General features: G+C 36.4%; 1 protein-coding gene across 6 annotated transcripts in view; it reads left to right on the plus strand.

Annotated features, from left to right (window-relative positions):
- LOC126757161 (uncharacterized) overlaps nucleotides 1-17,025 on the plus strand; it is a 290,797-nt gene that overhangs the window by 270,563 nt on the left and 3,209 nt on the right. For 5 of the 6 annotated variants that reach the window (XM_050470841.1, XM_050470844.1, XM_050470842.1 and 2 more), the window contains 2 exons: nucleotides 567-857; nucleotides 13,191-13,571. In XM_050470841.1, the coding sequence (XP_050326798.1) occupies nucleotides 567-857; nucleotides 13,191-13,571 (672 nt within the window). The remainder of the gene's footprint in view (nucleotides 1-566; nucleotides 858-13,190; nucleotides 13,572-17,025) is intronic. The other variant, XM_050470847.1, reaches the window with a different exon arrangement.

The raw sequence follows: 17,025 nt of genomic DNA on the forward strand, positions 1-17,025 counted from the left end.
TCTTTGAACTCTAATTTCAGTCTCTCTCAGTTGGCTTATTGTAGTTCGTGTTCTACGCAAAGAGTTTGGTAAATCTACCTAAGGCAGAGGTAAAGAAACCGAACAGCTACAAGAGAAGCATGCAAATTCTCTCTAATCGATTAGATACATGGAATACTGCGCTATGTATGTATCGATGATCTGTTCAAGCCAAGCGATACTCAATAACTTATCGATAAGCTGTGAACAGATGGATGTGTTGGGTATGATTGGATGAATGATCTGTTCAAACCAAGCTAGATTCCCCAAATCTGAAGGTATTTAAGTCTATATCGTCGCTTGTGGTAGTACAAAAATCTCCGGACCAGTACGAGTACTACTTTATTAAGAGGACCAATTTTAGAAATATCTAAGCTAAACTCTCTTGTAGGAAAAATAAATAAGTGTCACTGCGAACATTCGGAAACGCATAGATCCGTTTATTATTAATTAAGAAGAAGAAGGAAATGAAAACAAGTTAAACATTACAACAAAAAAAAACATTTTCTTTATAATAATCACAAACATTTACTCTCTCCCCTCCACAGACTGATTTAACCTACGCCGAATTGGCTGGCCCAGGGAATGGAGCACGCATGACGCCTTACTGCAGCGCCACCTTGGGTCGTCCACGACAAACGGAACTGAAACGAGCCGAACCGAACATCTATTCACAGGTAATAAAAATGATGGACGATGATAGTCCGACCGAGTTCGAAGAAATCGCCATACAATGGCCCAAACAAACACACAACCAAACAACCAGTACACATCCGTTAGTGCAGGCAGCGGCAGCAACAACAACGGCAGTCGCTTATGTGGCCGGACGTTCGACACGGGTGTGAATGATAAAATGATAAAACTCGCTTAAGGACATAAAACAATAAACAGCATGAGTATAATACCAAATAAACTATACACAATACTCTATGTATATATATGTATGGTTGTATGTATGTAAGCTTAGTGAAATATTTCAAATTAATAGCCACATAGATAAATGGGATTAGCTAAGGCCATACTTAGGTCAAGTGAAAAACAATATAATTGAATGTGCAGCAATAAAATGGGTTAACGAGCGACTATAGAATGGACTGTTATTTTCATGAAAAAGTATGAGAAAACATGAACATTTTAGTGAGATTATCTTAACGGGACTTTTATGCAGTGCAAAACTCGGTGCTTTAGTGGGTTGTGGCTTCAACTCAGGCGACTGTTTTGGTATACCGTGTAGAGAACGTGATTTATACATCCATCGTTGGCCTAGAGGACCAGATTCTGATCAAAAAACTTTTTTTTTAACTTATACAAAGGTTCTCCACACTGAAAAAATCTGAAAGGAAAATTTTCATGCAGAAAAAAAATTTTTTCTTAATCTTATATTGAGCTAATCCACACTGAAAAATCTAAAAGGAAGTTTTTCATATACAAAAGACCTTTTCGAAGCCGCTTAGCCAACTAACCACAAGTCCAAATATGTGTCATTCTTTCTCTCTCTCTCCTGCGTTTCCCTCAATCCCAGCAACAACTCACTACGTAACGGAATCTAGTAATATATTTGATAGCCATGATATCCTGATCAATTGCAGCAGAAATAAAATTGATTGTACAGAAATTTGAAGCAAAATTGTGATTGTCTGGATAACAGCAAAATACAACAATAACAAAAATACAAAAATTGCATTCAAAGAAGCCACACTACAACTAAAACTACATCTTCCACCACAAATCACACTTACGACTTCAAACATTGCATACGCTCCGGCGAGTGGGGGATGAAAGATATATGGAGGGAGAGAGCGTAAGAGCAAGAGCGCTAGAGAGATCAGCCACTAAACACGTACCCTTATAATTTATCTTCATTTCCGTATAAACTCATTGTATTCCATTCCACTTTAACAGCAATTTATTACGTTTTCAATAATGGTGAGTGAGTAGCAGCAGAAAAGCGGCATGTACCCAAGCGGGAAAACAAGTGATTGCAAAATTTATATCTAATAGAGATTTATCGTCACCACGCAAGACATTACTTGCTGCGGTTGTGGAGAAATTGAAAGCTCTTGAAAAATGTAAGGAAGGTTGCCAGATTAAAACAGTGATTTTCGAAAGATTTTAACAACAGTACACTAGTAGATATACCAAGCATACCTTTAGGCGGCTGTTGCCGTTTCATTTGTTCATTTACTTTTTAGCTAATGCGCGTTAAGGCGTCTGGAAAGCATATAAAGAGCAGCTAGTATATGCTTCAGTGGAGCTCTTAGAACAATACCAAGTCAGGCTCTGAACGTCATTTTACACTTTCTGCCAATGGACTTGTACTGCAAAAAGCTGGCAGCGAAGTCTGTTCTTAGATCAAGTGAATCCACCCTATTAGTCGCTTGTTATAGGAGAATTTTAAGATACTTAGTAAGTTCACATTTTTTTGTCTACACCACGGATTTTCGTAATACTATAGGATTTTAGTTAAATTCAGTCCTCAATACTGTCTGCGCTTCCAGAGAAGAGTGTTGAAAACGGGGAGTTGAACAGGTATGTAGCGATAAGTATCTATACGAATGGGTGCAAACTAGATAATCGAGTGGCAGGTGGTGTCTTTTCTGAAAAAAATAGTCACCAAATCGCCATCTGTTTACCACACCTATGCAGTGTTTACCAAGCAGAGATAACAGCAATTAAAACAAGCCTTCTGATTCTGACAAGGATTGTGCTCACAGAAAAGAATGTATTTATATACACAGATAACCAAACGGCTTTAAAAACACTAAAGTCTCTTAGGGTTTCGTTAAAAATAGTGACAGAGTACCTTGATCTTTTATTGGCACTTACATTTTATGACTATCATAATAAACCTGCAATACGTTCCAGGTCATAGCGATATTCCAGGAAACTGATGCAGATGAACTAGTCAGAACAGACACCACCCTACTATTAGCCCACAGAGAAGAGGAAGTTTGTATGACACTGGCTACTTGTAGATATTTAAGCGACGAAGATGTCATATATACAAGCGAAGCAGGCTTAAGAGCTCCAGTAAGAGTGCTAACAGGTCACTGTCTTAGCAGATATGTCAGCAAGTTAGGAACGCAATGTAATGACTGTTGTAGTAACTATAAGGAAGTGAAAGAAGAGGACATTATAAGTATAATCCATCTTCTATATAAATGTAAATATCCGTATAGAAAAATAATTGCCGATATTTCGGAGAATGTTCATATAAAATTTTGTGTACGTGACAGCCACGCTGTCGACCTTTCGAAATGGGCCCAAAAAACCTTATGTTAGACAGCCAGCTTTTTTGAGCTTTTTTGAAAGTAAAATCTTCAAGAAATTTCGTATAGACTAACGTTAAAATTTTCAAACAATCGAAGCACTATAATATCCGGTTGCCATACAAACTGCGGGATCAAGGTCTAGTTCTAGTAAGGAATTTTTTAATTTGTTGAATTCGTTTTTTTATAACTTTAAGGTAATGATGATTTAATTTATATTATTTATTTAATGCCAGTCAAGTTCTCATAAGATATTTAAAACCATCAGATAATTTATTTTCCTTAACTCACTACTTTGCCGGTGTGAGACTTTGCTAAGACCTGAATAAAAGAGCCTGAATGTAGGCAACGTTTATTGCTATATATATCACAAATCTTCGAGTATTATGTCTTACTAGCTGAAATGGACTCTATTTATATATCAAGAACAGCTTTTTCACTATGGTATATAGCTGTCATACAAACAGAGTGATCAAAGTCTATTCCTTGTATATACAATATTATGATTTGTGAAGGGTATATAGCTTAGAGCTATATTGATGATAAAATTTGTAATAATTACTTAATGCTAATGAAGTACGCATGATAGTATTTAGAATCATATTACACATTACATGATTGTACTTAAAATCATATTACACTTACTTGGATAAAAAGGTGTGCAACTTTTCTAATATCTGAGTAAATGAGCCTAAATGTCGGCAACGTTTAACGCTATTATATTATAAATCTTCAAACATTGTCTGTTACTAGTTGAAATGTAGTCCATTTAGATATTACGGCATGACTTAAAATTATCTTGCACTAGATCCAATATAATTTATAATTCTTTAAATCAAAAAATTATATATAGTTTATAAATATATGACTACTAGTAAAGGCACTTAATCCTCAACCACCACGCAGTGCATATTTCACTCATACATATTTCACGCGCCTCGAGTGGCTCAGCGGTGGGCAATTGACTTGATCAGTGGAACACTCCAGCCGCAGTTGGGCGCCGTTGAACGAGCGCCGGAGTTGAACTTATTTATTTACCAAACACGGCATTTGAAAGTTTAAGCCCTTAAGCTAAAAATTTATTATTATCTATTGCATTACAAATGCACATACGCCCACACGCATACATTGAAAGGCATAAATAGCAATAAAGGAGCGTTGGAAGTGGCGAAGGAATGCATACAAGCAGGAAAAGCAACAGAAAAGTGTGTCGTTCGAAAGTCAGCACGTAAAGAACAACGGACATAATACCAGCAACAAAAACAAAAAAACAACAACAGCAATAATAATAATAATGGCACACATTTTTGTTGTTCGCACAATTGCAACCGCTTGCTGCCTTTTATTTGTGTGTATTTTTGTTGTTGTTGTTTTTTATGCTTTTTATTGTTGTTTTGAGTTTGCTTTTGGTTTTTGTTGTCATAGCGCTTGCAATTGCGTGCAGCGGGGACAGCTTCCTATACTCGATCTCTGCCATATCCGAAAGCTGCCTGGAGCTAGGCACACACACACACATTTATGCACTCAAACTCATATAAGTATATTAGGGTGGGTCAAAAAAAACACTTGTTCTTTTTTTGTTATTTTCAAAGTGTTTCCAGGTATGAGCTTTTAAATGTAACGGGAAGGTGCTCCGCTTAACATTTTTCTACTTTTTTCTTACTATAAGCTAGAAAAATCTAATTATCGTTATTTTGTTATTTTAGGAACTTTATTGAAAAAAAAAAACATTTATAAAAAACAATTTTATGAATTTTATAAAAAAAAAACACATTTTAAATTGCAAAACTCTCAGTTTTAATTTACTGCTCTAACAACCTATTTTTTCTATTGACCCACCCTAATATAGTATGTGTATATGTCTAAAGCCTACATCGACGCTGTCCTGCGCTAAGCTTAGCTGTTTGCCCGTTTGTCCTGGTTGCTGTGGTCTGATTGCGGGTAACGTGAAGCGCCGGCGTGTTGCAAAAGTTTACCGTTATTCGTACAATATCGTCACACACCCATACATATGTACATACATACAAACGAGGAGCGACTTCGCATTGCACTTTTGCTTGCTTGTTTTTCATTTGTCCCGTCTAACGGTATTGTGTGCATATAATGCTCGCTTGCTTGTTTGTTTGCTTGTTGTTGGGGTTGTTGTTGTTTTATTGTTGTAATACGAGTATACAATGGTGTTGCTTAGCAAGTTAGATTGCAATTTCAGTTGTCCTGCCATGTCCTGTCGCAGCTACTAACACCGCACGGCGCACTACCCCCACTAGACACACACACACACACAAACGCATAGCTGTGTGTGTGCAGCACACACAAATGAAAACAAAGCCACTGGCTTCACCTACACTTACACTGAATATATTTATGTGTGTGTGAGTGTGTATGTGAATCGCTTCATTTCGCCTGCAGCTGCTTTTATGATTTAATTCTTGTTGTTGTTGTTGTTGTTGTTTCTGCTTTATTTTCTACTCTCTTCGGTTTAATATAGCGTTTTTATCACACTAAAAACGCAATAGAATTCCGAAATCTGAGTTTTATTGTTCAACAAGCATATTACATTTCGCCAACACGCACACAAATACACACGCACACGGACACACACCGATTATGGTAAAACAATGCGACACGTAGCCTGCCACACCTACTGAAATACAACTATTTGCTAAAACACTGTGCGCTTCCCTACATTTTTGGCATTGTGTGTTGGTGTAGGGATACTTTTTCATAGATTTATACCCAACGCACCATGTACGTAGTGCCAACAAAGTTGGTAGGTAGAGTTATATATTTAGAACTGTACAGAGTTTGTTGGAGTTAGCATAAATCTTGTTAGACTAGCCGAAGAAGATAAAGCTAGATGAAGAAACAGAAACAGTGGATGTTTTAGAACAGTCCTAAGAAGACAGACAAGAGACACGGGAGGACGTCTAGAAATACTCGTATAGGACCAGCGAAAAAGATATAGAAGACAGCGAAGGAGAGGAAGTTAGAAAGAGTTGCAGAGTAGTATAGATCTAGCATCAAACAAGATAGATTAGCCGCAGGAGATAATGTAAATGTGGAAACAGTGGGTGTCCCTTACAACAGCCCTAAAAATACAGATGATATATACGATAGTACGAATGAAAGGTGTAGAACCAGCATAAACTTTGCGATGGAAACGAAGTTAGAAAGAGCTGCAGAGTAGTATAGATCTAGCACGAATTCGAAGGTGGTACAGTCATATGTAAAACCTTTAGAACACGCCTTGGAAGACAGATGAGAGAAACGAGAGGACGAATAACAGGCATAGAACCAGTGTAGTAGGCTATTTAGATGTTGTTAGAAAGAACTGCTAATAGCTTTAAGAACAGCCCTTAGTAAGAACCGAAACCGAAAAAAAAATTAGAGAAAAGATAACTCTACAGACAATTATGTTACGATCTAATAATCTAAGGAGGAGTCATATACTATAAAATGCTATGAATAACCGTATAAAATTAAGATAATCTCTAAAAATACACTAAGAAAGAGATAATATAACTTTTTCGGGACCAACTCTGAATATATTATCTTTCATGAGAGTATTCTTATAGCCTAACAATGTTGAAAGCGATTTCTATCTTGACTTTCATCGATCGGTTTGTATGGCAGCTATAAGCTATAGTAGTTCGATCTAAAGAAATATGTTTCGGGATTGTAGCGTTGTCTTGGGTAATAATCCGTGTCAAATTTCTTAAAGATAGATGGAGAGATAAAAAAATTTTCCTTACAAAGATTTTAGTGTAAACGATCAGTTTGTATGACAGCTTTATTTTGTAGTGATTCAATATCGGCGTTTTCTACAAATGAGCAGCTGCTTTGGGAGAAAAAGACCAATACAAAATATCAGACTTAGAAGAGCGGCAGATCTTTAAAAATTCACCCAAACAACAATCATACACCATACCGATCTACAACCAATAAATGAATGTGATCTTCAGAACAAAAATATGTAATAAAGCAATATCCATTGCCATTAATATAGCCATTAGCCGCAAGTATTTGCAAACTTATATAGACATCCATACTGTAAAGCTAAGAATCTTACTGGAAGCTAGTCCTCAAACTTGTATGGAGAAGGGTGAGGTGGAAACATCTAGGCACTTTCTCCTCCATTTTCCATCATATACACTACCGAGGCTGAAACATCTCGATAGTCTTATCTTCGGTAAACCAGAAGACAAAGCCGAAACTGACATTAGCCGTTTCAACAAATTTGTCTTATTTTAAGTTCTTATCAGCCATTATATAGGAATTGGTACCACAACGAATCACAACGCTTTAATTTGTCCCAGAAAAATCCTATTTGGGATCGAACTTGTAACCTAACCTGATTTATTTGTGAAGCACCTCAACTCTCTATACTCCGTCATTGCTTTTCTCACAAAATGTGGCGTTTAAAATCACACACAGAGTTGTATATGAAATATCGCAACCTTTCTCCAACCTTACAAAGTGCAAAAGCTCTACTCTTTATGAGTGTCCAAGTCCATAAAAATTTTGTATGATCCGAGCATAATAAAAACTTTAAACCCTCTTCCTTATACAAAGTGCATTGGGTATAAAAAATTTCCCCAGCATTTAAACCCTCTTCCTTACATTTTTACCCACTTCACTCGGTGCATGCACACCTACAGTCGCCTGCCATTTGTTTTCGCCATAATGCACTTCGTATTCGTATATTCGTAGAATACATGTATTCGGTAATCTCTTTGTGGTTATTGTTATTACTTTATTGTTATTGTTGTTGTGGTGGTAGATTTTCGTACCTCATAATGTGGGTAATTTTACAAAGATTTGTAAATAGTTTTCTTTTACCTCAAAACTGTGGCCAAATCACATGTTGTACAAACAAAAGATTAGCGGTACATTTGAGACCACTTGAGCTTTTATTACGGGAGCTTGAGCTTTTTTCTGCTTGTTTGCAATTGTTTGCATGGTTGCATGGGTACATAGAAGTTAGAATGCAGGTGTTTAGTAAAGCTGCTTATGGATTTGAGAAATGTGTGGGTAACTGTAAAAGTGAAAAATACTTCTGACTACAATCACAACTCTATAATCATGTGACACAGATGTATTTTTAAATTTTACACTCCGAAATACACTAAGCGAGTTAAATGAGCTTTTATCGGGTCTAAATTAAGCTGCAATTGAAGACTGAATTTTAATCATATATAGTACATATGTTGAGAGGCGCCAGTAAAGAAGAAGATATGTTGAGAGATTAGAATCGATTTGATCTTAGCTTAGCTTTTGACGGCTATCAAATTCCTTCTCTTAAGAAAGCTATTGTGTTTTGAGGCTGAGCTTAGAAGTTTTCGAAGACGAACTTAAAACAGTTTGAGTGGTCTTTCTCGAAGATAATTATTCAAGATATCATTCTGAGTGTTTCTAACAAACGAAATTAGATGAGGCTACGGCCGAGCTTTTTCAATTACAAAACCAAGAATAGTATTTAGCGATCTCTTTTATGTAAAACATTCCTTAGTCTGAGTATGGATCGGCGTTATAAGCTGTTTAAAGAAAATCTCCTTTTAAGCCTAACCTGAGCCTCAAGCAAGGAAACTTGAGTAATTTTTACTAGATCACGACAAAGCGCGATTTCTTTTCATTGCAAGTACTAAAAAAATTGACTGGTCTCTCATCAAATAAGTTATCCAAGTTTTCCAAGAAAGAAACACAAAATCAGTGAGTTTATCTCATACTAGATAGTCCATATAATGTAGTTTTTCCAAGCCAAAAGCTTAACTCGACTTTAGAAATGTGTCGCTTACAATTTATAATTCGTTTGAGTACAAAATTTTCGGAGAGCAACTAGAACTACTCATTAGACACTTGATTCATCGACAGATGTATCTATGAACCAGCATTATAGATAAAGTTTCCTAAGGGTAGCAGTTCAGCTTCCATCTTCCTATCGGGAGAGTAAATACATAATAAGGTTTTTTCCAATTCAATCTGATTTAGTCTCTGAAACAATATAATCTTAATCTTCATCTGTCTATCTAACATCTGTAATCTTAATGTTCATAATGCTTTTCCTTCGCTAACGATTAGTCCTAAGGTAATCGAGAATTCCAACGCAACTATTGTAGATCTCAATAATGTTCATTGAGTATTAATTTTCCTGAAAACAACTATAACTACCCTCGAAAAGCTCTGCTGATACTAGATCAGTATATAGATGAATCTAAAATCGGGGTTTTTTCTGAAAAAAAACTATATGGTAATCTAGCAAAAAGTTAAATTGAGTCAAAACTAAAGAAATCTGAGCAAATGGCTAGAAAGGAAGAAAAACAGTGTCTGAAAAAGTATGAGTAAGCTAGGACAACATGTGAACAAGAAAGGCGAAGAGAGACTGAGCGAGATTCAAGGAAAGAAGATAGATATAGAGACAGAGAAAAGATGGTAGGAGAAAATCAGGAAGACAGATTTTTAGAAAGAGAAAGAGGGAAATAGAGGAATAAATAGATTGAAAGAGACAAGTAGAAAAGAAAAAAAAGAGTAAAAAAAAGAGTAAAAAAGACTGTTCTAGATTTATAAAAGTCGAGAAAGCAGATATAGGCGCATATTTGCAAAACAGTTACTATTCGAGAGTTCAGGAACTAGAATGTGCATTGTTGTAAAAATTACCATACATTTCGAGTGAGATTTATAGATATTAGTAGCCTTTTAAGTATAACTATGACATCTAACGAATGAAAGGGGGCTTTGAATATACTTTTTTCGTAAATACAAAAGTGTACCATAATTATACCTTGAACAGGATATATATTTACTTGGCATAGCGCTTAAAGCACCCAAGAGAAAAAGAGGATCTATGAAGTATAAACATATATATATATAGTATAAATATAAATCATCCGCATGACAAGCTTAGTCGATTTAGACATGTTCATCAGGGCGTCTGAAAATACGCAAGCTAATCTCACAGTTTTTACGATAAATTATTATTTAAGATAATGGTCTAATCTCCGAAGAAACTGTGGGCTGCCATTCAAAGTGGCCGATCGAATTCAAATTCCTATTTTATTTGACAAGGTGTCTTCACTAAATTTAGCACAGATTATGACCAAAAGCAAAACACCAACTTCCCAAGAAATTGTTTGATCCTAAAGCTATTGCACACATATAACTGCCATACAAACTGATCGATCCAATTAGGATAAAGAACTTTTCCTATTCTTCTAGGCTATAAAAATTGCACCTGTGTAGAGTATTACAGCCTCAGCGCAGCCAAAGTTGACTTTTTCTTTTCTTTTCTTGCAAAGAATTTCAGTAAAGCTTGACAAAATACAATTATATTTTCGGTAGATTTGAAATAATATTAATTATCGGATTTTCATAAGCTCCTCACCATTAATTAAAGCTTATGTACATACTTAAATGCTATATTCAATTAATTTTCGGCATAAATGCAAACATAATTCAAGACAACATGTCAGAATAGATACAGATACAATTAGATATAAAGCTTACCTAACGCACACCCACATACAAATAATTTTTGAGTTCAAAATGAGAAACTTTAATCTTAATTACAACTTCTATGCAGCACAGATATGCTTATATATAGTAAGTGATTATAGCAAAAACATAATTTGCGTTTGCACACAAGTAAACAATATACACACACATATTTATAAATGCATTTAAGTCTATAATATACACGCCCTGTATTTGATTATTTTAAATGTAGTTAGCAAGTAAAACATTGCATGATTACTTTGTCCGAAAATTTGCGTAAACATTTCATGTACTAGTACATTCAATTAGCTTAAATGAAATTGCTTTGCAGAAAGCATTGTTATGCAACTAAACCAACACATACGCATAAGTACAAGTATAACTGTAATTACAAGCCGCATAACGCACAAACGTACATTTCAAGTTAGTATTTGAAGCAGAGTTTGAGATTAGTTTTTAAGCCAGCCAGTTGTCTTTTGTTGTTGTTAAAGCTGGATAGCCGCAGAGGCAGCTTTATTCTCAGAACAGAACAATCAACTCTTAACTGGCAATGTTGAACCTGTGAGTGCCTTCGGAACATAGCAAATTGGTTCAGGAGGCACTCAATTCTCACAGATGTGGCTTGGAACTTGTAAGATCATTGAATTTTTTGGAAACTTGAAATTACACATCTCACTCAGTAAGTGAGGCTTAGAAAAATGTATACCAATATATAATTTTTTGCTTAGGGGTGTGCAGATAGCAGTTTTAGTGACAGTTCAGTCCGATCAGACTACCATACATGATAGTTTTGGAAATTCTATTAAATTGATCGATACTATAAGCAGCAATCACTATAGTCGGTTGTCTATATTTCTTACATCTTTCTGAGATCTTGATGGAACATATCTGTTAAGGCGGTAGACAGTTTTGGAAGTTGCGAGTTCTACATATTAAGATAAACGATATTGTTAGTAGTAACCTATATATGGGTTATCTACAAAAAATCTTTCTGGGATCTTGAGGGAATATATCTGATAAGGCTGTAGACAGTTTTGGAAAGTTGGGAGTTCTCACAAATTGAGTGATATCATATGAAAAACCTCTCGAGTGGATTGTGTTCTGCAACTATTACCATTTTATGAGATCTTGATTAGGACTATATCGCTCCGTATAACACTTGTCTGAATATTCGGCAAAACAAAATTTTCTCCAGGAATTGTTGTCCAAAAAGTATTATACATCATTGAAGTAAGAGGAAAATAGAATCTAAGCATATTTTTATTTTTTAGTAACTAATTTTCTAACAATATTTTGTTGATAATTTTGAAATTTGATGTCAAATATTTCGATTTCGGGGAGTACCTTAAAAATGGAATATTTATTTTATTTTATGATTACATATGTCGAAAAAGTCTGTTTTATTCTAACAACCAGAGACAAATTTTATAATGTTGTCGATGTACTAAACTCTTTACTTAGTCTTCCACGCGATTTTTACCTGGTTTATAATCACCTTTGTCCTCTTCGCTCCCAGTTTTCAACGTTATTGAAAAAAGAATATCACTTCGAAATACTTATAGGCTTTTGGAAGTTCTGAGTATGCTATTGAGTTAAAACCTTAATACAGAACCTTCACAAATGTTTTTTCTTCTTGTCTATAATAATTGAAACGTTTGAAACTTTTCCAATATGAAAACAAACCATATCTATTCTCATTTTGAAGAAAACTGATATGCGATTTTCGAAGCAAAATACGAAAGATCAGATGACCAAAGGCATACTTATCCTACAGCCTTTTGTAAGGTCGCACAGAACTACTATATGATTTTCAAAGTAATGTTCGAAATATCATCTCACCAATGGCTTATTCTATATGACGGTCTGGTCGAAGGTCACACAAGATGGTACTATAAGCACCAAATGATCCACATCAAGAGAATTTCCATTCTAGTTTCAGATAAAGTGGCTTCAAGTTAAGCATGTTTCAGCAGTCGAGTTAGCACTTAAGAGCTCTACTCTTCACCAGTTCACAGTCTAATAACTTAGCTAAGTGTTATAGAAAAAGTTTGACCTGTTCCTAAACATTTTCATTTATCTTCAAAACATATTCCATAAACTTATTTTAAACGATTTAGCATAATACTTACTAATATATAAGATATAACTGTAAACAAATAAAAAAAATTAACATACATTTCACTACGAAATCGTTAACGCAAGAACTCATTCGCACGTGAGACACGCACAGCCATGAATGTTGTTGCCGCACCGTACATACGACGCATCTTCTAACGCAACCGTTTGATTTAACATTTACTAAACACACTAATACCAATAAAACAATAACACACATCTGTAAAAAATACATATTTCATGCAATCATCAAACTGTCTTCTCTTTGCTTCCTTCTCTTTTTCCACATGCAATCCATAGATCGATTTGGCTCATCATCCAATGTACTCGACGAGTCCCATGTTTGGCGGTCAAACCACCATAACCGGTGTCACCATGTCGCATCCCTCGCAGTTGGCCACATTCACCCCGCCGCCGCCGTTATTCACACACAAAGTGATCGGCGCTGCGCAAACGCAGTCGTTGCCACCAAATGTTGCAGTGCCGGTGAGCAGCAATGGGCTGCTGCAGACAGTCACCGCTGGTGGTGGACTTGTGTGTATGGGTATGCCGCCACATTCGGCAGCGGCAGCTGCGTCACTTATGCATGCAGCGCAACAACAACAACAGCAGCAACATCAACAGCCACAATCGCCACCAACGGGTGTCAACGGCATGTCAGTGGGCGGTTATGGAGATGTGGTAAGTATCAGAGGAAGCGATAACAGCAATAGTAACCGTATAAAAATTTCTACCAAAAGTTCAGCTTGTGGGTTCAACAGTTAAATTGAAAGAGGTATATCTCTTTAAGTCTAAAACCACAAGGCTAGTGTTACGGAAAAGACTCTTTAGGTCGCATGTGAGGATTCTCTAAAACAACATCACATCATTTTGTATTTCATAAAGATCTTTTCTTCTTGATATAAGCTCAAAAACTGTCTATGGTTTAAAGAATTAAAATAATTATCATAAAATTCCCAATTAAATCCATTAAAAAACTGATAAGTCATAATATTTTTGGTCTCCGGCCTTATTCCTTCTGAAAGTTGTTCCGAAAATTGGAATTTAGTTTCTCCCCTGACCCACTGGATCTTGGGACTGTGATCCCTTCTTACGGTCTTCCCATCTAGACAACGCTTTGATGGAAAATCGTCGCATCTTAGTTAACACCAACCACATTAGAGATGGAAACGAGATGGAGACCTCAATTGAATACATTTTTCTACTTGATTGCTAAAGCCTTAACCACTTAGAATATGTTATTACCATCTTAAAAACTTCGGCTTAAGAATTTTAGAGTTCTCAAAAGTTGATCTCTCGGTCTGTATAGCTTGAATCCTGTATAAGATTTCGAAGACGATAACTAACCGGGATGGAGTCAATTCAGTTCACTAAGTCCCTAAGTTAATACCGGAGTGCTACTTCAGTGGTAGTTGTTGAATGCTTGGTTGATGGATGAGTCCTGTAACTCACATCATTTTATATATTACAATTTTATATTTTCAACAACATATTTTGTAGGTTTTAGATAAGGAATTATCAGCATCTCACTATACTTGATAAATTGTTCAAATCCTTGATTATGAGTTTAAGAAATCTTAAGTCCACTAAACTTCGTCTGTTGCTCTCAGGCTCTTACTGAACTTTAAGATTTCTGCCATATACCATGCTTTCGGTGACTCGGATTGAAGTCTCTATCGCTATTATTCGTTGATAACTCCAATTCGCAAAGTGAAGTTGCGCTCTCTTCGATAACTTGAGCAGCTTTGTGTGCCAGTAGCGGAGTCTATTCTCTGCTTCTTGATTGATTTAGGTCCATTTTGTAAACTTTGTTCATTCTTGCTCTTCACATTAAAATTTGTTTTTACAAAAGCACATTAGTTAACTACTTTTGTCAATTTATTGTGCTTTATGAACAAGAGAGAGAGGTTGGTGGGCAAAGTAGATGCTGTGCATTATTTACAAATAAACGAAGTACAACAAAAACTCCTTGAATTCACATTCGGAGCGCAAAACAATTTCATTTAGCAATGTCAACAAGCTACGCCTCAAAAATAGCGGCAACTGTAATAACAACTAAACGAAATGGCAAAGCAAAAAGCTATTGAAACAACAACAATAACAATACACAACTTTATATAAATGCCAATGAAAGTGGAAGTAGCAGTGACTTAAGGGGCCAGAGCGCACAGAAAAATGGAAAAAACAAATGCAAAAAAGGCAAATGTCAGTTGGAAAATGTTTGGCCTTTGGCGAGCGGTGGTGGGCAGAAGTTATATGAGCGTAACAACAACAACAACAGCAATGTTAACGGTGAACCGCAGAAAGTACGACGAATGAGTAAAAATAAAAGCCGAAGTAAAATAGAGCAGAAACGAAAATTGCAATTTTTGCAAAATCAACAACAATGTGTGCAACAACAATAAGTAGCATAAACATTTTGCGTAGAACCAAAACAAAGAAGCACGCAAAAAACCGTTAGCAAATAGATAGCAAAAATAACAATGTTGGAAAAAATATAATGCAGTAGTTATAGCATTTTGTTTTTGTTGTTGCAACTTTAGCAAATAAATGAGGCGAGCATTATGCGAGTGGCCGAGCACTTTTTGAGCGCCACTGGAAAGTTTGTCGGTGCCGTAAAAAACAAGCGAAAACAAACAAAGCGCGCACAAAACACAGCGTTGCACTTTCATGATTGCCATGTCCTTTTTCATATTTCGCCTGGCAGGATATTAGGAACTTTCGAATGCAGTCGCTGGTGAAATTTGGTGTTTAGTTTACCTAGAAATGGTCACATTAAGTTGTGGCTTTGCTTCGGTGTTCTTTTGTTTTCACTTACACCCGCAGAGTGTTTCGCCGGAGTAGAAGATTTTTGTAGAAATATAATATGCAGGAAATGGGAGTAGAAAATTTTTAACAATGACTGCATTATCTTTCAAACCACGGTAAGTGGGGGAAATTGGTTTGAAGATCATCTCCGCCCTGCTAAGGCCTTTATTTTGTATATTTCCAGCTTAGTTGTTGTCACGTGAGATTAGTAAAGTCTCAGCATAACATAGATATAGAAATAAGATTTTACTGTTATAATATCACCGACTTTTTGACAGCACGAAAAGGAGCTGCCTGTATGAACTCGCAAAACTATTAAGGCTGTGTAAACTGAAGTTGCGCAATACCAAAAGCTCCGTCAGCACTGGGAAGAGACTCTCCAAGCCGGTCGATATCAAACAAGGTTTCAGAAAAGACTACTCTCTATCGTGCGACTTCCTCAATCTACTGCTGGAGAAAATAATTCGAGCTCCAGAACTTAATCGAGCTGGTATAATCTTCCAAACGAGTCTGCTGGCCTACGGCGATAATATTGATATCATTGGCCTCAACATCTGTGGCGCTAGTTCTGCTTTCTCCAGACTAGATAAGGGAGCGAAGCAAATGAGTCTGGTATTAAGCCAGGGAAACATGAAATATCTCCTATCATCAAACAAACAATCGTCGCACTAGCTACTTGGCCCCAACGTCACTGTTGACAGTCATTCGACGTCGTAGATAATTCCGTCTAACTTGGAACCAGCATTAACATCAATGTCAGCCTCGAAATCCAAAGCAGAATAACAATTGTTGGCGCTACTTCAGACTAAGTAGTCTCTTGACGAACAAAGACCCAATTCTAGAAGTCATTCATCATCCCCGTCCTACTTTATAGGTGCAAAGGCATAGACGAAGACAACATCTGATGAGTCGACGTTGCAAGTTTTTGAGTGAAGGATTCTGCGAAAGATTTATGGTCCCTCACGCGTTAGCTACGGCGAATATCGTATTCGATGGAACAATGAGCTGTATGAGATATGCGACGAAATTGACATAGTTCAGCGAATTAAGAGACATCGGCTGCACTGGCGAGGTCATGTCGGACGTATAGACAAAAGCACTCCAGATCTGAGAGTATTCGACGCAGCACACGCCGGGGGAAGCAGAGAAATAGGAAGACCTCCACTTGGTTAGAAAGACCTGGTGGAGAAGGACCCGATCTCGCTTGGAATTTCCAGTTGGCGATAAATTGCGAAAAGAAGAAACGACTTGCGTGCTTTTGTTAACTCGGCTATAATCGCGTAAGCGGTGTTTACGCCAGTAAAGATCATAGGATAATATCTCGAAA

The sequence above is a fragment of the Bactrocera neohumeralis genome, chromosome 4, assembly GCF_024586455.1.
Source record: "Bactrocera neohumeralis isolate Rockhampton chromosome 4, APGP_CSIRO_Bneo_wtdbg2-racon-allhic-juicebox.fasta_v2, whole genome shotgun sequence".
Lineage (NCBI taxonomy): Eukaryota > Metazoa > Arthropoda > Insecta > Diptera > Tephritidae > Bactrocera > Bactrocera neohumeralis.